General features: G+C 42.2%; 1 protein-coding gene across 2 annotated transcripts in view; it reads right to left on the bottom strand.

The window, feature by feature from the left end:
* The window catches only part of kcnn1a (potassium intermediate/small conductance calcium-activated channel, subfamily N, member 1a), a 58,671-nt gene extending 43,015 nt beyond the window's left edge, over positions 1 to 15,656 (bottom strand). For both annotated transcript variants that reach the window (XM_022200706.2, XM_022200708.2), the window contains exon 1: positions 13,983 to 15,656. In XM_022200706.2, the coding sequence (XP_022056398.1) occupies positions 13,983 to 15,218 (1,236 nt within the window). In that variant the 5' untranslated portion in view covers positions 15,219 to 15,656. The remainder of the gene's footprint in view (positions 1 to 13,982) is intronic.
* Positions 15,657 to 22,993: the final 7,337 nt, after the last annotated feature.

Below are 22,993 nucleotides of genomic sequence, written 5' to 3'. Positions count from 1 at the left end.
GAAATGTGTAGACTCGAGGCTGCAAAAGTATGGAAGCATTTCAGAGGATGACGGAACAAAAAGGTGGTTTGTAAACTGTGCAGATTATCAATGAAATACCACATCGGCATGAGCACAATGCAAAAAAACGAAGAGAAAATGCACCAGTGTTACTCATGGCAGAACCACTTTACATGCGTTTGCTTCACTCCTGCTCTCTGTGCTCACATTCTCTGCACTTTGTAACAGCCAAACTCTCAATAGATCGACATTGTCTAACAAACTCAATGCAAAAAAATGGCAAAGTTAGTTATATAATCACAGCATTGGAAGCTGCAACCACAGTCAGAGAACAATTACACAAAAAGGAGACGAGTACTTGCAAACTAGTTGAAAAGGAAACCTTTATTTTTATACTTTGTTTCGAGTTTTTAAAGAAATTTTAGTTACTTTTGGAGTCGCGCTGACTTAAATAATAAGCCTTTTTCAAATTTTTTTTATCATGTTGGAGTTTTGTAGTTTAACTGTAAAGTTTTGCTCTTGTTTATTATTATTATGTCAACTTTATACATTGCAGAGTTTGCTGCATGACTTACAGTTTGTCAAAATAAAATGACTTAGGAACTAAATGGTCATTTTGCATTTTTGGAGGAGAATTAGTAGTTTTGATTAATCAGCTAATCGGCAAAGAAGTGGGTAGAAAAATCAACAGAAGTCATTTGCTACAGTTCCAGTTTAGATTAGAAATAAGTGTGACAGCAGCATGAGGGTTAACCATAAACCCTAATAACCCAACTAAACCAAACCCAGGAAGGACACTGCACCTCCTGATCTCAGAGGGGGGCAGGTTCATTCCCCTTCCTATAATGCTGACCATAACCACTAACCCTACTACACAACCCTAACACAAACCACAACACACCAACTCAGTATGGGACCCAATAAAATGTCACCAGAAACTTAACCCTGAGTGCAGCAGCAGCATGAACCACTGAGCAAGAGCTGAACAGTTCAGACTGATTGATACAAAGAACAGTTCTCCAAAATTAAGCTTCATCCAAAGGAAAAAATACTTCAGCCTGTAACACTGCAGCATTCAGAACATGAGTTCCGACATCCCCAGTGAATAAGCTCGGCCAACAAAAGAAACCAGACAACAAAAGAAGTACCCAGGAGCAGATCTACGTGACAGCAGCAACAGCATCCTCCAGGGCAGATGCTTAAGGCCAGAGATGTTTTTATGTGCTTGGGACCTCAGGAAGGACAGGAAAGCACACTGCTTTATAAATGCTTCACTTTTAAATATGGATTTAAGTTAGTTTGAGGCTTGAATATTACGGTTGAAGTTCAGTTGCATTTTAGCCACTATCAAATCCACTTTTATCTGAAGCTAAAGTTACTCTTGGCAGCAAAACTACTTTTAAGTGCAGATGAATTTATTCTTTTAGTCACTTTATTTATTCCTGCAGCTACAACTGGAAATACAGACCTTCACTTATCCAAATGATTTTAGTTTGTTTCTTCTGATATTCACCATACAGTGGAAAATACATGCGACATATTACATGAAATGTGAACTTTAATATGAGCCACAATCAAAATTTATTTGATCACATATAGATTTAGAAGCATAAGTTGCAGATGTATAAATGAGGGCTGAACTGCTAAGTTTTCTTGAACAAGCAATAAACTGCTTAACCAGAAGAGTCCTAACTTAGCTGGAAACAACCTAATGGGATAGAAGAACAGTGTTGCAGACTAAAATGTCTTTTACAAATTACCTTTGTTATGCTGGTTTGTCTCTATTTACCAGCAAAACCATCAGTCAGTGTGGCTCAAAATGAAGACCCTGGTGCATGAATGTGTTTGGACCATAGACAACAGATGGGGTATCAATTTAGTAAACCAACTACTGTATTAGAACTCATAATCACGCACAAATAATACATCTAATTACACATTCCTATTGCTCCAACCAGTGTGAGTGTAATATCCTGCAGTCTTTGAAGTAGCTGACTGGCTTGTATCATCTCAGCTAAAAGACAATGAGCCAATCCTGAACTAGGATAGTGCAGATCTAAAAGCTCCAATCTCAGCCTGGATGTGTGAGTTTTCTTCCTGCCACTGAAAGGATGAACGTCCACTAGCCATAGTCTCAGAGAACCAGGACGCAGGCAGCAACAACAAGAGGAGAACATGAAGCAAACATGCAAATTCCCAGCTGAAACCACCTGAAGCGACCTGGCAGTGAGTTGCTTTTAAAATGCGATGATCGGGTTTACATGGCAGTGAGTTGTTTTTGAAATGCTGCCAGCAGCGGCAGCAAACAGCTGCATGGCTTTCGGATGAGTGGTGAGCACAGACATATGGCAAAAGATGAGCAGAGCAGAACACTGACGGCATAAGTACACCGCCATGATTAAAAAGGTGTGTTGCAGTGAGAGGTTTATTTCAGCTGGGTGCAGCAGTAGACTCAAATTGGGTTGATGAAACCAGCTTTGCTTTATTTATGGTTAAAATAACTTATGCAAGTTGGTGGGTAACTGAGAAGTCCAAAACTTGAAACCACATTTGAAAGTCACTGCTTCCAGGAAAAGCAAATCAGTCTTACAAATTTGTAATTCATAAATGAGTGGCTTGGAAGCATAAAGAGAATATTATTTATACGACAGAAACACTGTATTGTGTGAACGAAATGAAACGATAGCATATGCTGCTAAAACAAAATAATAATTTACAGCATATGTAAAAAGATAGCTGTGAACGGATGAGTAACCAAAACAGTGTGAGCATGGGAAGCTATGAAAAACAATATCATTGTACGTGTGAGAAACCGTGATGCTTGTAAAAGAAAATGATGAAAAACAGTGCAAATATATGCATTTGAGGACAAAATCTCACAAAGAGTGTAGGAGAGTGTGATTGCAGCCACTTCAGTGTGCATTAATGTCACACACGAGCGCACCGTCATGATTCACATGCACAATTATGTATTGCTGTGTGTTCACTAACTTTAGCTGTGTCCTAGAGGTAGTGTGTAACAGGACATGTGAGAGGGTACAGTAGTGCGTGTAGGAGTGCAACATTACGCAACATACTGTTTTGTATGATTTATGACCTGAATGGTCTCTCAAACCAATGTCCTTTTCCCCATTTATCAAAATGACCAGTAATGCATGCGGTCAGGGACGGAAGACACACAAACATTCACTTTCACGAATACACCAAATCACTAAAGCTTGCAGTGACACAGTCTGTGTGCACCCAGAGGACCAACCAACCTGATTAGTTTCCCCTGGTGGCTATTAAGACAGCCCAGCAGGGCCACAGAGGCCATAAAGTATGTTCCTCAGACATTATCGAGCTTTAAGGAGCTAAATTTAAGTGTTTTAGTTTAACATATTGAAAATGTAACTCCATTTATTAGGCATATGGGTTCTATAAAGCATCTTGAGACAATTTGACCTGTAATTAGTGCTATATAAATAAAATTGAATTGAAAAAAACAACATGAAGAAATAATTTTTTTCAAGCTAGTATGTAGTTTGCATGAGCTAGCATGAGAATTGCTAGCTCATGCTAGCGCTAAATTAACACTGCTATCTTTTTAGACAGCTCTCTGCGAGGAAAGAAATTATGTCTGAAACTGAAAATCCTTTTTTTTTCTTGTTTTTTTAAGAAAAGCTGTTAGTGCTCATGTTGGCTATGTAGCATTAGCTTATGAAGGTAGCTAACTGCATCACATCACTCACAGAGTTAATGTCTTCACTAAGTCTGCAGTTCAATCCCAATCTAAACTGTAAGGCATTAGCATTAAACCATCAGACTCAAATAACATCACTGCTGTATTGCTTGAGAGTTTGTGACAGCTTGAAGTTGTAAGAAAAGGAGGAACTGGACACAGCATCACAACAACACAAATTTAGAAAGAACGCATCACCATTAGAAAAGAGACTCCATTTGGAATCGTGTTAAATTTGCAGTTTGAAGACCTGCCCAGTTCATCGCCACACATTTGTGATATTACAGTGTTTGTACACTTTAGCAAATTACCAAGACTCAGGAAAGCCATGAACATCTGTGAATCTTATGTGGATGTTTGGCTGAAACCACACACAACTCGACAAATGATCAATAAATTACCACAAAAACAAGTAGCCATAGTCGTTCACCAAACTCTTCCCTGCACTGTCCATTTACATGTTCTAAAGTCGCAGGATAATCGCACTTATATATTCACAACTTCACTATAAACTTTGGGAAAGTTCCTCAGGAAAGTCTTCAGATAAAGAAGGCTCGTAGAAAAGGCACGTTGAAAAATCGGCATCAGATAAAACATTCCTAAAATGTTCTTTTGCTGTGGGTGTTTTCTTGTTACTCAGGTCTTGGTCAATGAGTTTCAGCATTGAATCAAGCGATACTGACAAGTGAGTCTAAAGTTGCAGAGGATCATTGACGATTGACCAGATAGTAGCTTTTCACATTTCATAAAATCTTGACTGATAATATTGACAAAAAGTATATATGTAGGCTTTTTTAGAGCCTCAGTGACACGAGGGCTGCTTTCCAAATTGCATATTTTTTCTTTTTTCTTCAAGTTCACAGCTGTCCTTACAAAGTACATACTGTTTAATGCAGTATGCATACAAGTACTTTGTCATAATAATGCACCTTTAATTTTGACCATCACAGTCGGTAGGGTAAAATGAGCTCTATTCTACTTGTTTATACTCGCATACAACATACGTGTAGAGAGGATTGTGGATCAGAATGACCAGAAAAGCATTCTGTAATAGGACATGCTGGTAATTTAGGAATACTCCATTTGACTTACTATATATTCTGAAATACTCTCTTTTTCTGGTGCACTACGTAGTATGGTAGTACGGATTTAATGCAGCCAAGATGCTGAGGAGAAACAAGTGTTGGACAGAGGGCAGACTGGAAGCTACTGTGACTCACTATCACCTCTTGAGGCACAAACTGGTGTTAAACTAAAATACTTACACTCGCCTCCTTTAAGTGCCCCATAACCCACAGTAAATTCCCCCGTCTTCACCTCCAACCAAAACCACATTCCCTACAGTGAGATCCAACAACGGTGTGAGTGCATAAATGCCACCACCTGACAATTTCTATTTTCACTGTAGGTGATTGTAAGTCATTTTAAAACGAGCCCTCGGTAAATTCAGGTTGAGGCAGTTTCTTTCTTTCCCTGAGGCAAAAAACATCAATAGCGGAGAGAGGAGCCTGGACAACCTATAGCACCGGACAGATCGATAGCGCAACAAACTCTGTAAAGATTGACTGGAGAGTTGCCTGGAAACATCCTGCTTGAGATTTATGATGGGAGGAGGACACGGGCCAACGGGAGAGGCTGGAGGACATGAGAGTGAGAGAAAGATAGAGTGATGGGGAATCAGAGGAAGTCTCATTTTTTACCATTTTAGGGTCAAAGCAAACCTCAATGAAAGTCTTTTGCAGAACATATAGCAATTCCAAACACCAATGAATACCAACTGCATGTGTTTTTTGTGGGGAACAAACACCAAGGAAAAAACTAAACCTGACCATCTTAATGTGAAAACCATTCAGGTTTTTTTCCCCCCTCTCTGTTTTCTAGTTATCTTCAGTTTTCCTTCCAGAGATGAGACTTTCCCATTGAGAACAGGGGGAAAAATTATACCTACTGAGGCAGACAGTATATGCCTGACATTCCAGTGGGAAAATTACAGAAACAATGACAAGATGAAATAAGAAGATATCGGGTTTCATTGCTCCTCCACTCTAACAGAGAGCCCTTACCATATGTCAGCCGGCTCCTGCATGCTCTGACTGCTGCAGTGGTCGTCCATAGACTCAGACTAATTGAATATCCTTATCTGGCAATGAACTACCCCTTTTTTCTGGTGGAGGGAAACAGGGGCCAGTTGGAAGAGCAGCACATTTGTATTCACTAAGAGACACTTCCAGAGAAAATGTAACACACACACACTACTGTACTTTATTGCACTGTCCATAATCTTGTTTCAGGTGGGTGAACCATAACCAGACCCCACACTGTACTGTACTACAGTCAAGATAAAAGTTCTGGGAATTGTGCTAACAGCCTCCAGCTAGAGCAGTTTCCTTCTGTGATTTTTTTCCCCTTTTTTTTGGTTATGAAATTAAGTGCTGCAGTTTCTAATACCCCCTGGGCCCTTTAGTGTAAATTGATTCTATTTTTAAAAAAAAACTTCCCCCCCCCCCCCCCCCCCCTCCCCCTTGTCTGACAGAGAAGAAGAGGTGGCTGGGGAGCAGAAACAAGTGATTGAAAATGGACTCTCAAATAAAGAAAGAGAAAGGCCTGAGAGCTGGTGACGGTGAAGCAGCTTTGTTAATAAAAGGGTTAAAGAGGAAATGGCAGTGACAAAAGGGGAACCGCTCAGACCGCTGGACCATTAAGGGGTTAACAGTCAGAGGGAGGCCGATAATGGAGGCAGCTGTATAGGAACTGCGGAGAGCCAAACACCATAGAAACCACTATCATAAACCAGGGAGCGGCACAGGGAGAGGAAAACAGGCGCTACGTTTTCCCCATGTCAACATCGTGTGACAGATGGAAAATGAATCCTGATGAATAAAATCAGCATTCACCTTTAGCCGTATGTACTGTACAAATGCCATTCGCATCCAAAATTCTGAAAAGAATCCCATTAACACATGAGATATCCTCACTGCAGATGTAAAACCAAGCATGGAGCCGTGACTAGAACAGCGGAGGAGCCCTGAACAAGACGATCTTCCACATGAATAGGAGCTGCAGCAGAATAAATGTGACCTTTACCATCTGAAGACATGACTGCAGCAACCACATGATAATGATATACTAAAGCTGTCCTCCCACTCATTCACTCACTCTCTTTGCCTAACCCTTGAAACACAGGTACAAATGAATGCACACATACACACAGAACACATGCAGCTGAACATATATACATGCATGCATACAAATACCAGCGATATATCCTGTAGAACAGATGTTTCTGTACGGCTGTGGCACCGTCCACCTCAACGGACCCTCACACTTCTGCTGGAGTATCAACGATCCACCCACCTTATATTCTCTAGCTAGGTTATTTGAGGTAACAAAGGAGGACTGAAAAGAATGAAGAAAAGCTGCTTCATTCAACTCGTCTTCCGTTTCAATTTGTAAAGCTTGCGTGTTGGAGAAGAGCCACTGTAGCTGAAGATGGCAAAGCACACACGCATGCACTCAGTGATTTGCATATATTAGACACACACATACACAGAGACCTCCCAATTAGATGCTGGGATGATTTTTTTCTTATTCCCACAGAAGCATTTTGTTTGTTTAAAGGTAACAAATAATACTCACACAAACAGCTAAAGGCAGGGTACATCTGACTTACATGCAGATCAGCTGAGGCTTTTTGTTCTTCGCTGAATATTTATCATTGGCCAGAGGAGGCTGGCGATTGAGCTTTACAGGGACGCAGTTGTGTATCATGTGCTGCAAATTAAGTAGTCAGCAGTCAAACTCTGACCTGAGGGTAGAAAGACCTGATCAGGATGTTTTTAAAAAAAACAAAAAAAAACAAAAAACACACACACACTAATGTGAGCAGCAGGACAGTGAACGCCTAATGAACACACACGTATATTCATATGCTCTCCATATGGAAGAGCAAGAGAAAGCTTTCCAAACTTGAATTTTCAAGGGCAGGCTGCAAGCGAAGCGTTAGTCGATTGTGTGAGCAAAGTGTGACGAAATCACACATCTCTCACATCTCATTACTGCACCCTGCACTCCGACCAAACACTGTGCTTAACAAGTGTTTGAAAGCAGCCAGCAGGCAATATTGAAATGACTCAGTGAGCTGACAGTATTCTTAGATATGTGGCAGGATGCACGTGCCCAAACACACCTGAGTACGAAGCCGTCATTGTGTGTCCGAGCCTCTCCAGCTTTGTAATGAATGACAAATACCTGCTTACAGCCGCATTACTCATACTCACATACTCTTTTGTGTTGTGATCATGCCCTAACGCAGGAGCAACCTCGGATCAATAACCTAATTAGCCATAAAGCATATGCATTGTGGCGATACATTATATGCCTGGCATCACTTGGCGAGCATCTCACAGGAATTACAATATAAATTAACTGCGGTCATTTATTAAGCAGAGAGCCGTGGTTGGGACTTGGAATGCTGCAGAGTTGTTGTTTTTTTTTAAATGAAGCTTTAAGTTACTACACACATTAGAGAAGGGAAACATCATGAGAGGTCGAACAGTCAAGTTACAAACTGCACGGACTGCTGACGGAGTGAAAACACGCTGTGACTCCACTCGGGGTAAGCAGCGAGGCTCACGGCGGCTGAGGAAACCCCCCCAACACGCTTTCTTATCCACTCTTTGTATTCAACTGGACCGCAAGTAATTCAATACACCTCTCCTTGTGCAGGCTCACTCAAATGAAACGCAAAGTGAATGAACTATATCAAGTGGAGCTCTATTTGAACACCACTTACAGTAATATCAGTGTGTGTGTGTGCGACGTGTACATGTGTGCAAACTGCATGTGTTAAAATGACTTGTAAATCCAAGAGATCATCTTGTTCTGCACATGATTCCTTGACCAAACTCAATACCTCAGAGAGAGACGGCTACACAATGCCAGGCTGATCTCTCCATAGCAACACACATGGTAACACAAATCTATTTCAGAGCAGGAGCAGCAGCGTAGCACTTAAACACGGCACACGCAAAAAAAAAAAAGACAAAAAAAACAAACAGGGAAAACAGCAATCAATTATTAAAAGAGCTTCATGTTCATACTTACTGCCTGTGTGTGTGTTGCCAGCTGCGGCCAAAACTAAGAGGCTCCGGCAGCTCACACCTACCACTCTTCATGCACCTGCTATCAGAGATCTACAGCAGCAGAGCCACTCCTTCGTCATATTCTGAGGACGTGAGCTGGGATCTGCCCCTTCTCTGACATTTAATTGTTTCGCCGGGTGTGTTTACTTTGAAGGTGTTGGCTGCCCTCACACACACACGAGCAGAGAAGGCATTGGAAACATGGACGCCTAATGAGAGAAAAACAAACGGAGGCGCCGCAACAACGGCGGAAAGATGACCGATAGAGAAAGTTTAAATCAACATAATGTTTCTCCTGGCATGAGCCGCGCTTGTAAATCATAATGCTGTAAGCAGATCTGTCCACATCGATTGTTCCGAGCTACAGCGTTACCTCAGCAATATTACAAGAGCCAACACAAACACGCAACTGATAAGACAAACTGCTTTTTTAAGGAGAGCCAGCAGCACAATTACCTCAGCATTTTCCCTTTAATTTAGACAACTACAAACCGCAAGTGCTTTGGTGGGGTTCCATTAAAATAAATGATCTCGGTTATAAGAAACACAGAGAGGAGAAGGGGGGGGAAAGGTAGTTTTACATGGGAAAAAAAAAGCAAACGACACTGCCAAATATTTAAGAGTCGGTTTTGTTTCTGGGACACAAAATCATTCACTTCCTACTATTCTGAGCTTTTTACACACCGGCCGCCACTAAACAACCACGCTAAATCCTCCAGACAGCGGTGGAGAGACACTAAGTTGGTTGCAAGTGCCACTTTGATAGATGCTGTGTTGACCTTTCCCAGATCATACAGGGTGATTATATGCATGTTGGACTGCAGTTTGGCAGGAGCTTTACTGTAATAGCTTTCCTCCTCTCTCAAGCCATCCATTCTGCAGTGACACATACAACCTTATGTTCTCCTGAAAGGTGGGCTGGCACTCGTTTGACACACAAACACACACTACAGCAGAAGCAGCTTACAGGCCTGTTGCACCCCACAAACAAACCTGGTGAAGTGGCAGGTCGGAGAGAAAGATGACACAAGGCTATAAATGTGCTTATTTCTTCTTCTCCCAGCCCTTAGTCTGCTTTATATACTTGCTCTTTCTTTAGGATACATTTCTGTTGAATGGTTTAGCATTATGTAATAACAAGCAAACGGTTAATATGCGGCAAAGCCTCTAAAACGACATCAGGTGAGCGCAGGAGAGCTGAAACGATCAGTGAATTATCAAAACATTTAGAAGCAGCTACTCTCCCAATCAGCTTGTCATCGGTCATTTTCCAATCAGAATTATGTCATTTATATTTTTCATGTTGCCATTTCTGTTTTGAGGACCTTTTATTTGCCTTATGTGACTAATATATTTGGGTTTCACTGTCGATCGAACCAAGCAAGCTTGGAAACGGTAGGTTTTCAACCGATTTCGGATATTTTAAAACAATTATTCAATCAAGTGAGAAAATATTAAGCAAAATCATAATAATAGAGACATCCTCTAAGCTTTTTAACTGAATACCTAAACAAGTGTTTGAGTCACCAAGTAACTGATAATCTACAGTTTAGATTTACCACTTTGTACTACTAATCCGTGTCGCTGAAATTTGAATATTTGAACATCAAACTGAACAATCTGAGGGTGTCACCTAAGGTCACCCCAATTTCACACCATTTTCTACTGTTTAATTTACAATTAATATAATTGCTAAAAGGAAGCAAGGGTGGGCTTTGTGGTTTTAAGGACAGGTTGCTGATATTTAGCTAGTTATCTTTGCTAGATTTACCGCCAGTTTTAAAAGCCGATTTTTCTATTCCTGGGTGTCCTGTGCACGTTTAAGCTCATGCACAGGACACCCAGGATTGGTTGTGTGGATCATTCAAAGATATTTTCTTTGTTTCCTGTTTACAGAGGCAGAGCTGTCTACAATTTTTTTTTTTTCCAATGCGGAAACAGAACAGACAGCAAAACTGAGATATTCACTGAATTTAACCAAAAAACTGCATTGGATTAGTATCACTGACTCTATTTTTAACTAAATGTACAAGTTACCAGTAAATAAAACAGTTATAGCTGCAGCTGAAATGCTCAATGAACGCACAAGGGATGAATCCTCAAGCCTGGTTTTCCACAAATCAACATCTTGTTAAAACGACGCAAAGAAGCCTCCATGTGTGGCCTCTTCATGCTAATCTTTACATGCACTCTGTTTAGTATGAGAGTTCTGAAACAAACCCTGCTCATTTCTGTCCCGGGGTGGCACCAAATCTGACAAACTCTAACGTGATTAATCACAGGTTTCAGGCGAACACGACGTCTGCGTCTCCTCCAAAATCAGCCTTGTTAAACGAGAGCAAATCCACCAGTGTTTATGTGCTACAGTGTCCCTGCAGGGGATATCACCATAGCAGTAAGTGGCAGGCATTAGAGTACTTACACAGCCTATCACAAAGGAAGCAGCAATACGCCTTTCAAAGCACAATGTTATTGAGGCAGGACACAATATCAGACTACCTTCCATCAGTCCAGTGGGCTAGCTATTGAGTTTCAGTGTGTGCTGTGGGATACTGTAATCGTATACACTTTATCAGCCCGCTCTGCCACAAGTGTTTTGTTTAAGGGATTTCAAATGGGAGCGCCCGTAGGAGCCGTCTCATTATGGTCGATGTAACCACGATCCCACAAATTTCCGTGAATAGATAAGCATGTCTCGCCGTATCAAAATACCTGGCACGGTCAGATCTGAGCGAGTGGAAAAGGTTTGATACTTAGACGGTGTGTCACGGGAACATTTCTAAGATTTTTTCTTTTTTTCGCTTTCAGATTTCCAGTTTCATGACTGAAGCAGGATTATGTAAGAGTTATGTGATTAAAAAAAAAAAACATCTTTTTTTCCCCCCACTTTGCCAATTACATGCTGGAAAGCTGCAAAATAAAGAGGATAATTATGCAAAACTCATAAAGCCATTTTGGTTGTTTTGAAGTGTGTATAAAGCTCACCGTGTGCTGACATTTCAGACTGTTTTTCAGCTTTTAATTTCACTACAGCCATCAGATGAGATTGGAAAACCCCCCCAAATATATACAATATCAATTTCAGAAAGACATAACATTCCTACAGTTAGTAAAAATCCCAGCTGCTGTAAATGGTAATGAGAATTCACTTGGACTGTTTATCTCTTTATAATGAGTTTTTACATGATAATTAGCACAACATGAGCCGTCATTCATTAGTATACAAAGATAATAGCATCACAGCATCCTCATATTCTATACAGATGTCATGTTTTTCTTAGTGACTTGTTTGTGATTTACATTTAAACTGATGAAAGTTAACTGCAAAATCTGCACAAAATCTCACCTTTAACTTCTATAGGATGCAGAAAGGGAGTAGATCAGAAGAAAATAAGACTAGAATCTTCCATTTTACTTCTTATATGATTAGGCCTTTTGTTATTAGACATCTGAACAACAGGTAGCCTAAAGAATCGGCCACATTGTTCTTGGCATACACTTTCGCTACATCCAACCCCTTGTGATTTTACCAACAAGACCTTCAAGCAAAAAAAGTTTTGCTTCCCTAAAGCCATTTGGTCATTTCGGTGTTGTGCTGATGCTCCAAAACTGAGCCAAGTTCAGAACAGTCGGGTCAAGGTTGTTCGATGTGCCACCTTTTCTTTACTGCCGATGCCAGCTCAGCCCCTGAACACAGCCGCAGCATTTTAAAAAGGTGGTCTTATTTAGATGCTGCTGCACCCTTATCGATGTCTCCCAATTTTTTTTGTCCTGTCCTGCAATATAAAGAACTTCACCTTGACTGCAGCAGGAGCAAAAACCGAGGAAGGGAAGATACTAATAAAGGTGGCAACTAAACTAGCTAATGATAACATTCTCACTTAAATGTTATGCCTCATTGCCACCCAGGAGAAAACTGGTGGGAAAAGTACTTATTTTACAACAACAATCTATTGTAGCACTTTGATATGAGTTTTCCAGCTTCTCCTTTTCTGCATTACCTCAGAACTATTCATTCTCCAACTTTGCCCATCCTAAACCGCAGCCAGCTCACTAATTTATCAACAAAACGCTGAACACATGCACATGACATGCTCAAGAACACTTCCCTACATCACTTACTGTCAGTCCTGAAACATTCAATTTCCCTTCCGCTGCAGCTTTTCCTGCTTTGTTTCTCCGTCCTCTGTTTTGACACATACATGCTGACACACTTGCACACACCTTTCCTCTTGTTATCACACTTACAATTTCTTTTTTGTGCACTTGTTTCTTCCTCCCATAGGCTCCATAACATGCTTTCATTCAGTCGGAATCTCTCTTATCGAATCAACGTGTTTGCTTCCTTTTTTTTCATGTGAATCTTCGAGGGTTTTATTGCCACAAAATACTCTTTTACTGCCCTGCATGTGGTGCCTGTTGTGCCTTGTGCAGGGAACATGCAGCACACTGCTGTATAGTGAGTTAGGAGCTCTCACTGCCAGGTACAGGCCTAATGAAATAAAGCAAAACCATCTTGTGTCTGGAAGCGCACAGTATTAAAATTCCCCCGCTCAGACATCTATCCCCCTCTGCTCTGTGGAGACAACAAACGCTTTGTTTCTAATTCAGCTGCCGGGGAGCGTCATTTGAACACATTTCCAGCAGGTTACCTAAAACAACACCGCAACATGGAACAGGTGTGTGTGCGCGCGACCGTGTGTGTGTGTGTGTGTGTGTGTGTGTGTGTGTGTGTGTGTGTGTGTGTGTGTGTGTGTGTGTGTGTGTGTGTGTGTGCGTTCGCCCATCGTGCCTGCGCGCTCTTGTGACCAAAATGAAGCAGGTTAGATAAGAAAACACCACACGTTGTGTTACATGCACGGTAGTTACATCGGCGCATCCTGGCACAGCTGCCTGAAAACTGAATGACGCTTCAAATCCGTTTGCGTACACACACACACACACACACACTGAGCGCGCACGCACCGCACACACACACACGCACACAGAGGCGAATGTGCTCAATCAAAAATCATATGACAGGCGTGGTCATTGAGTGAAAACGTTAGAGCCACTTTGTTTTTCTGTCACTAGAGGTTAATTAGAGCCGCAGTCGCGTGAGGAAGAGGTGAGAAATGTACCTTATTTAGGTCGATGCGTATCCTCTCCTCTCCTTTATGCGGGCTCTCTGGCCACAGGTGATAGCTGGAGCCGTAGTTGGGGCTGTCTTTGCTGCTGTTGCTGCCAGTCGCAGACGAGTTCCCCGTGTATGCCTGTTGTGTTACCGGGGGGGTTACGCGGGAGTCGCGGTGGTCGCCTTGCGCGGTGATCCTCCCAGACTTATTGCGGTCTTGTTCACAGTGCTGCGGACGCTGGGGACAGAGCCCCAGTGCGCCTTGCTGCCGCTGCTGCTGCTGCTGCTGCTCTTGCTGTTGCAGCAGTGGAGCCTGGTGAGTCCTACATAGCTCTCCTGAGCCGCTGGCGCAGTAGTTGATAGGCAAGCTGCTCCCCACCAGTAGCTGTTGCTGCGCTCGTAATTGTGGGATCTGTTGCTGCTGCAGCTCCTGAGTCTGAGACTCGAATGCTCTCCTAGCCTCGGTTGACTCACATACATTTAAAGAGCGCCCTTTCTGTGAGTTTACCCGGATTCCTTCAGGGGAGGGGTCCCTCTGTTGGAGTCTTAAATGACAGTGCTGCTGTTGCTGCTGCTGCTGTTGCTGCAACAACTGCCTGTGGTCTCGGTGCCCTCCTGCTCCTCCTCCTCCCCTGCAGCGTTCCACGATGCTTGCCTGTTGGTAATTATTGGCACTCCTTCGGAGACGATCCCCTCTTTTAGATTCCCGGGAAAAGAGCAGAGAGGAGGAGGACGACGTTGGTGGTGGCGGTATAGGCGGCGGAAAAGGTGGGGAGGGCTGCGGTGGGAGAGGAGCGACAGGATGGGGCTGGTTTGGAGAAAAGCTCGCCTCCTGCTCTGAAAAACTGCAGTGGCAGCTCGGAAAAACAGGCTGCTTCTCCGACTGCGGCGGCGGCTGCTGCTGGGAGCCGGCCGGGGCCCAGGGATCCTGCTGCAGGTGCGCCGGCTTCCCGGTGCTGGGTTCACCGGCTCGGTGTGAAGGTCGCTGGCTGGTGTCGTAGCTCGCCAGAGGTAGAGGGTCTCCGCTGTGAACGGGTCTCCGAGAGGGCTGGCTCAGACACGGCAGCTCCTGGAGGCTCTGGCGGTGCGCGGCGGTGGTCGAAGTGCGGTCTCGGTGGTGAGAAGAGGGCGGGGGCGGCAGGCTGAAAACAGGAGCGACTTGGTCTCGGTTCTGCTTGCTGTTTCCGTGCTTGTCGTCGGGGATCTGGTGCTGATGGACAGCTCCCGCGTACCGATGCCGCATCCCCTTGATCGCCTCGTCTCGCTGTGGTTGCTCCTTTGCCGTGCAGAGCTCCGACACCCGTTCATTGCGATCAGTCCCAGCAGAATAGGACCGACTTGTATCATTGGTAGGTTTGACCAGGACCTGCCTTAAAACGTCACCGTACAGCCAAAACACCGCCTTCGACTCGATATCGGTGCGTTGCCTGCCATGCGCACAGGTTGCAGCGGATCGATCACTTAAGGCTGTTAGGATGTTACCAGAATGGCACCGTGGAGACGCAGCAGGGTGTTTAAACCCCGCTCACATGGTCGATCATCCTAACCCACTGCGGACCTAATACATCCAGTTTGTCAATGTTGCCATAACCACCCTGCATAATCAGAAATCACTTTTACTGCTACGTCACCCAAACACATCCCTGGGCCTGTCAAACATGATGCTTTACCCGAGTACATCCTCTGCAGTTCACCAACTCCAGATTTATGCCTCCCCTGCATGCTGGGTGCCCATAAAGTGCCAGCTGCAACAAATTCATTCTCTCTGACATCTATTTCATTCCCACTTTTTAACCAAGGGGAGACGTAAAACCACCAGGAATCGAGTGGAAGCAGCACTTCATAGTACAGCATGAGCCTCGCAGTATGGTATTTAATAATTGATTTGCCGGGTTTTGTATTACCAGGCTGTAATATTTAGAATGGGTGCTGCATGCAGGGCTGCAGTCAGCTCGCAGTGCTTCTGCATGTGATCCGCCGCTGTTGCATGCTCCTGGTACAACATGGTAAAGGCTTTATACTGTCACAGCAGGCAGGGAAGCGGCTAGATGGAGACAGAGAGGGAGAGAAAGAGGGAGGCTGGTCGCAGAAGGCACTGCTGTTGAAGGAGTTAGAATACACATCACTAAAACAGAATCTACTGTGGTGTCAAGTAGCCAGAGGATGGACAACTGCACACCAGAACTTGGATCAAAAATGATAAATTCAGAGGTTTCCTCGATAAAGTCACATTTAAACACATTCTAGGAGATTCAGTAAAAACTTCTCTAAGATTACTATGACCTGGATGACTCAGAACCTACACAGAAATCCTCACAAATGCACAGTGAAAAAGTATTACTCATATTTGCAACGTGGATAAAGACTGAAAAGGTGTGCACAAAATATAAAATCATCCCTCTGTACTGCAATGATGTCTCATGGAAAAAAGTGACAAAAAGGGGGATTTTAACTTCTAAGTTTTACCTTCTTGTTGCTTTGGCTGAACTTTAAAACAGACCTAATCGCTTTCAAAGTAGGCTAAGTGAGGCAACTTTCTTTCTAGAGCATCTTTCAAAGTCACACGCTTCACAGGGACACATAAAATAGAATAGCATGAAATACAACCGAGGCATACATGGCTTAAAAAAAAAAAGACGTAGCTATATTTGTTCTGCAGTGTTGCATGCAGCTAAAACAATAGAAGCCTGATTGGTCTTCATCTTGAGCCTGAACTCTAAAGAGTAACTCACAGGAGATGTTCCCACCACTTAAAGGCATCATATACAAACATACTGAAACAATCAAAAGAACATCAGTAAAACAAACTAAGATTCATACGTAGCGGTAAACAAGTGGGTCTTCAGCTTTGTTTTAAACGCATCAATGGAAGATGTCCGCCTGATTTCAACAAGTGGACTGTTTCACAATACTGGTGCACGGAAAGAAAAAGCCCGTTCCCAACTGTCTTTCTGAAACCTTTGTGACATTTAGAAGCCCAGTCTTCTGGGAACGCAAAACACGAGTGGGGACATATGAGTTCACCAGATTTGATAGGTACAATGGGGCTGTTCCATTTACAATGTTGTATGTTGTTAGCAGCTCCTTGAAGTTTGCTCTTACCTTGAGCAGGTAACCAGGGCAGAGAGGCCAGCACTGGAGTGATTTGCTCAAATCTACTGGCTCTGGTCAGAACATGAGCTGCTGCGTTCTGGACCATCTGCAGACCACGAAGGCTCTTCTTTGGCAGACCTGATAAAAGGACATTACAGTAATCTAACGGTGACAAAACAAAAGCAGGAATTAGGACCTTGGCATCCTGAAACGACAGAATCAGTCTAATCTTTCCAATGTTTCTGTGGTGAAAAAGGCCACTCTGGTCATCTCTTTAATATGGAACTCCAGTGAAAGAGTTTGATCAAAGAGCACACCAAGATTCCTGATTCTGTCTTGACAGTGAATAACACAGTCACCCAAAGAAAGAGCAAAATTGTCAAACAGAGGATTAAGCCTCGCAGGTCGAGTAACTATCATTTTTGTCTTAGCAGACTTCAGAAGCAGGAAATTTGTTGATAACCAACTGCCAGCTGAGAGACAGGCCTGAAGTTTACCAGAGTCAGATCCATGTTGAAGGACCAGCGGCATGTATGATATAATAATTGCTGAAATTGCATCAACTAAATCCATCCATTGTCTAAACACCGCTTAATTCTCATTAGAGAGGCTGGAGTATTTCCCAGATGATTTAGGGTGAAAGTAGGGGACAACCTGGACAGCTCACCAGTCTATCACAGGGCTATGCATCAACTACATATTGTGTCTAATTTAAGCTCAAATTAGGTTAGTTTGTTTTAGTCAGGAATTAAATAGAATGCATTCATAACCACAACTGAAGTTGAAAATAAAAGTCAGTTGCCTGCTTTACAACTGAATAAATTATTTTTTAACAAGCTACTACAGAAACAAAAACATGAAAAATGACAAAAGAAAATCTAATTTGAAGCAACCTCATTTTTAAAAAAAAATGCTCGACAATTCATAAAAACACTTACTAGCTTCATGATAATGATAATAAAGTACATAATACTAATAAGGAAATACTACTAGGAACAACTTTGTTTTTATAAGTAATTGACTTAAAAATGTGCGTTTCACATAAATGATAAATAATCCCACCTGTGTGGAGGAAAAGCTAATTCCCGGAACTCATGTAGTTTGCTGGTGAATACAAAATCATCAGAAGTTATCACAACTCGAAAAGGTTGTGTTAATTTTCTTTGTTGAGCCAACATATAATTTTTTAGAGTGGAGATTGTGCAACTCTTCATGACATTACTTTACCAGACTTTAGGAGTCTGATTGCAGAATAAGGATGTAATCAGAAATATGTAACCTTTTCCTGACTGTTCCTGGAGTCTGACGTCTGGTGAGGATACTTTACAATATTCTAATTTTGTTGTATTGAAAACTTAAATATCCTTCAAGTCTGCTTTCTTGGGTTTATGGCTGGTTAATTTACATTAGTGTCTGTGGGGTAAATATGAAATACTACCTGAGCAGTTAGATGTATTTTCTATTTCTCTGTATATGTTTGTTGTACATGTATTTAGACATAAATCTTCAAACTGCATTTTTTCCATTGATCAAGGTCTAAGGAGTTTGTTCCCTTTACAGTCAGTATTGAATAACCAATGACTCTGTTTGGACATGCTGCATTCAAGATAAGTTTTTCATCAGTTTTACTCTCTAAGAATGGGCTGATATGTGGAAAATAAAAGGCATAAATAAGGAAAACGCTGGATTTTAGCGCAAGAGAGAGAAGTTGAGTTTGAGCTAGAGAGACAGGAAGGGATAGAGATGGAGCCGGAGCCAACTTTTACATCATACATTAGCTATTCTTAATAAGTAATAATCCTCTCCTTAAAGCTGGCTCAGCCCTTTGGACTTTTTGATGGGTCTAAAGACTGCAGCGGTGGCACACTTTACCTAACCACTGGAAGAAAGCTGTGGTGTACATTCTGTTTTATAGCTACGTAAAGTACTGCAGGAATTTGGAGTAGAGCCGCGGCCAAGGCTGCATTAGAAACCTGATCATTTTCATTAAGTAATTGGTCGCTGTGACCTGTGCGAGTTGCTTGGCAAGATGGAGTTTCATTTGCTAGTTTGGGAAGCAATGTTACTGCTTCCACATGAATAATTAAATCAAACTTTACAACTCCTGGAGACACACAAACACTCATTCAACAACCGACCGGCCAAGTTTGTCAAAGCTCACATTTTCTCTCTGCCTTGCTGTCCCCCCCCCTTCAATCCAGCCATGTTAAAAAGCATATTGTGCATCTCTGTTGGACGCTGCAGGGAGAAGCAGCGGAAGATCTGTGACACTAAAATGGTAGAGGAGGAAACACGGAGGAGGCCAATGGCTGCAGCACGTAACATAGGAAGTAGATAAGAAGCCTGTAATTACAGAGAAAGAGAAAACCGACCAGGGCGAAGCAGAGAGATGTGTAAGAATTTGTGTGTGTGTGAGAGAGAAAGACAGAGGCAGAAACTGATAATGTGTGTGGATGTGTATGAGGGAAACAGTAGAGAGAGAGATATCTAAAAAGAGCAGGTGCGCCATCACAGAATAGATCAAACGAGTTCAATTGAAGAGAAGAGAAAGGCAGAAAATGTGTTGTGCTGTGAAGTAAACCAAAAAATAATTACACACAGGTAGAGATTAGCCTATTATCTCCACACACAATCATCTACACTGAAAGATAAGTCATACATGTCTCATAATCTCCGATGCTGCAGATAGCTGTGCCGTTTTATTGTTCTTGACATTTCGCTGTGTGTTGTGTAAAGTATCCGCTGGGTTTAAATGAATATTAATGTGAACAGTTTTACATTTACAGGTTTAAACTGACTGGTGTGACTTACACTCACTGTGACTCACACAGGCGGCTGGATGTGGGTTTTGAAGTGGAGTCCATCTCCTAGTTAGACCGTCTCTCTACCACCAGACCTCATGATGTCGTTAAGGTTTAAGTTTGCTGCCGTCTGATGAACTGTAGTGTATTTTTGCTCGAGCTCAGCTTCATATGATTAGAACGCTCACAGCTGTATAATTAAGCCCATGCCCTGCTGAAATTATCCAGATAGGGATACCCAAGTGCCATTAATTCATTGTGACAAAGGCACATTTATATTTATATATGTATATACACCAACCAGCCACAGCATTGTCAGACAAAGTGAGTGACACTGATCATATTTGCACTATGGGGTGTTCTGCTGGAAAACCTTGAATTTTGACATCAGTGTTGATGAGACTTGGACACCTAAATAAACACCCCAGGACAAGCACACTCCCTCATGCAAATAACAATCCCAAATGTCACAGGCCCACCCCATCACAAAAACATCAAACAATCGGGAACATCTTGGGGAACATGACAGTCACCCAACATGTTGATTTGACCTCCAAACTTCCTAGACAGCATTCTGATCAAGCATCAACAGGATGCAGTGGAACAAGTTTGATTCCCAGATTCCCCACTGCACAACCCAGAGAATCCAAAGGATCCACTGCTAACGTCCCGATCCAGACCCCATTGGACACCCTGAGAGGTCCTCTGGTGCAGATCCAGTGGTTCAGAGCATTTTTGACCACATAATGGGACCGAAACAACATTAGGCAGGTGGTCATAATGTTATGCCCGATTGATGTATTTTACAATTATGATATCATTTAGAAAGCTGGCGTATGTTTAAGTTTGTACTGAGGACGAAAAATACCTTAAGTATGAAAGGGTTACGCACCAACAAGGATTTCAATGTTGATTTGTGGTTGAAGGGCTGCACAGTGGATTGGTGGTTAGCATTTTTGCCTTGCAGCTAGAAGATCATCGGATTTCCTGGGATCTTTCTGCATGGAGTTTGCATGTTCTCCCTGTGCATGCGTGGGTTTTCTCTGGGCACTCCGGCTTCCTCCCACAGTAAAAACATGCTGAGGTTAACTGATTATTCTAAAATTGTCTGTAGGTGCGAATGCAAGTATGAATGTTTTTCTGTACATGTAGCCCTGTGATAGACTGGTGACCTGTCCAGGGTGTTCCCTGCCTTCGTCCCCAATCTGCTGGGAAAGACTCCAGCCGCCCCGCGACCCTAATGAGGATTAAGCGGTGTATGGACGATGGATGGATTTCTGGTTGAAACTGGGCATCTATTCTCCCGCTTTTTAACCAGAAAAATGTGTCACAGAACAATCATTTATTTGTTTATTTTGATCATTTGTTCAGTCCTAGATTGTTGAAGAGAGATGATATGGATTATTGTGAAGGTATTTCCCCAGAGCCATTTTACACTGGACTGAAAATCTCTTCAAACCAAAGATTTAATTTCAACATGTTTAAGTTTTCATTCAAAATATCTCAAATTTAGATATACAGGCTTTGTGGTTCTAGCAAAAAGTTTGTAGGACAACTGCCACTACTCTGCAGGCTGAACGTGCCGTTTGCCCTTCTAGTACAAGAATTATGCTCCAGTGATCGGGCATTTTTCACTGCATTAGCCAGTTAGCTCAGTAGCTTAGAGTCCAAGTTCACTTTTACAAATTTGCCAGTATAATCCCACTTGTTGCATCATTTTTCCTTGCTAGATATTGTGTTGTTGCTTTTAGGAAGGCTCCAAAGTGATAATAAGCTATTATTTAAACATTAGAGAATGAAAATTTACTCCATTGTCGACAGATGGTCAAAATGGACATCAATACTTCTCAGTGAAGTCTGACTAGAGTCATGTTCATACCGTCTTCTGCTGCACACAGCCCACTGTATACCGTCAGAGTGATCTCTACCAATCCCACATTAGTCACATTAGTCACATGCTCAGTGTTATTGCGCAAAGCTTTGTCATTTTCATGCTGCAGCCTTGATTTAAAAACAAACTCATCAGTAGTTTCAGGTATATCTTCATTTGTAGATGTGCAGTCATCAAAACCCTCCAAAAATCAAAGAAAATCCAGCTCCAAGTTAAACCTGTAATTAGCTGCAGCTCTGTCATGTTACTGAGACACAGGTAGAAACATTTCTGAATCACTGTGTTTGGGTTTAGGTAGTTCAACAAAAGACTATTTTTAGGAGGGTTTTTTGCATTTCAGACATTTTTACAACATAGCATTGTTAAAAAAATATACACTACCATGGAAAAGTTTGGGGTCACCCAGACAATTTCATGTTTTCATGGAAACTCACACTTTAATTCATGTGCTAACATAATTACACAAGTGTTTTCCAATTATGAATTAGCCTTTCAACAGCATTAGCTAACACAATGTAGCATTAGAACACAGTAGTGATGTTGCTGGAAATGTTCCTCAGCTAGAGTAGTCATTTACCACATTAACAATGTCTAGACTGGATTTTTCATTAATTTGAAGTCATCTTTATTGAAACATTTCTAATGTGACATTTCTAAATGACCCCACACTGTTGAACAGTAGTGTATTGTTTGAAAAATACCAGTTAGATGAGTGCTTAACTGACAAAACAGTTATATAGTCTGGGATCACTAATGATCTACAGTGTGCATTTTAGAGTTAAAACTTTTAAGTTGGAACTTCAGGACTTTTGGAAATTTAGTTTAGAGAGAGTTTGACCTTTTCCTCCTCTGTCTTCTACAATACAAATACAAGTCAATAGTTGCCAATATAACCAGCAGCTATTCTGAAGACGGAATAGATAAAAACAAAAAGAAACACAGGAAAGAAATAAGCAGCGCTGTGACAAAGCAAAGATGTACCTCAGCACACTATCCATTATGTGTGATGGCTGAGGTTAAGGCAGCCATCTTGAATTAGTCTGTCAATTCGCAGCACGTCACCGCTACGGCTGTCATCTTCCCCATCAATGACCTGCTGGAGTGAAGCCTCAAGGACTGAGAGTTTGTTGCAGCAGGAACAACAGCAGCCCTCGCTCCAGCGCTATGACCAGTGAATGATTTGACACATATTCAGATGGACTGGTGCAGCTGGAGCGAGGCGGCCGGCCTGTG

Source organism: Acanthochromis polyacanthus, chromosome 9, assembly GCF_021347895.1.
Source record: "Acanthochromis polyacanthus isolate Apoly-LR-REF ecotype Palm Island chromosome 9, KAUST_Apoly_ChrSc, whole genome shotgun sequence".
NCBI classification, from domain to species: Eukaryota; Metazoa; Chordata; class Actinopteri; family Pomacentridae; genus Acanthochromis; species Acanthochromis polyacanthus.
Note: the sequence above shows the minus strand (reverse complement) of the source record. Positions and strands in the feature narration are given on the sequence as shown.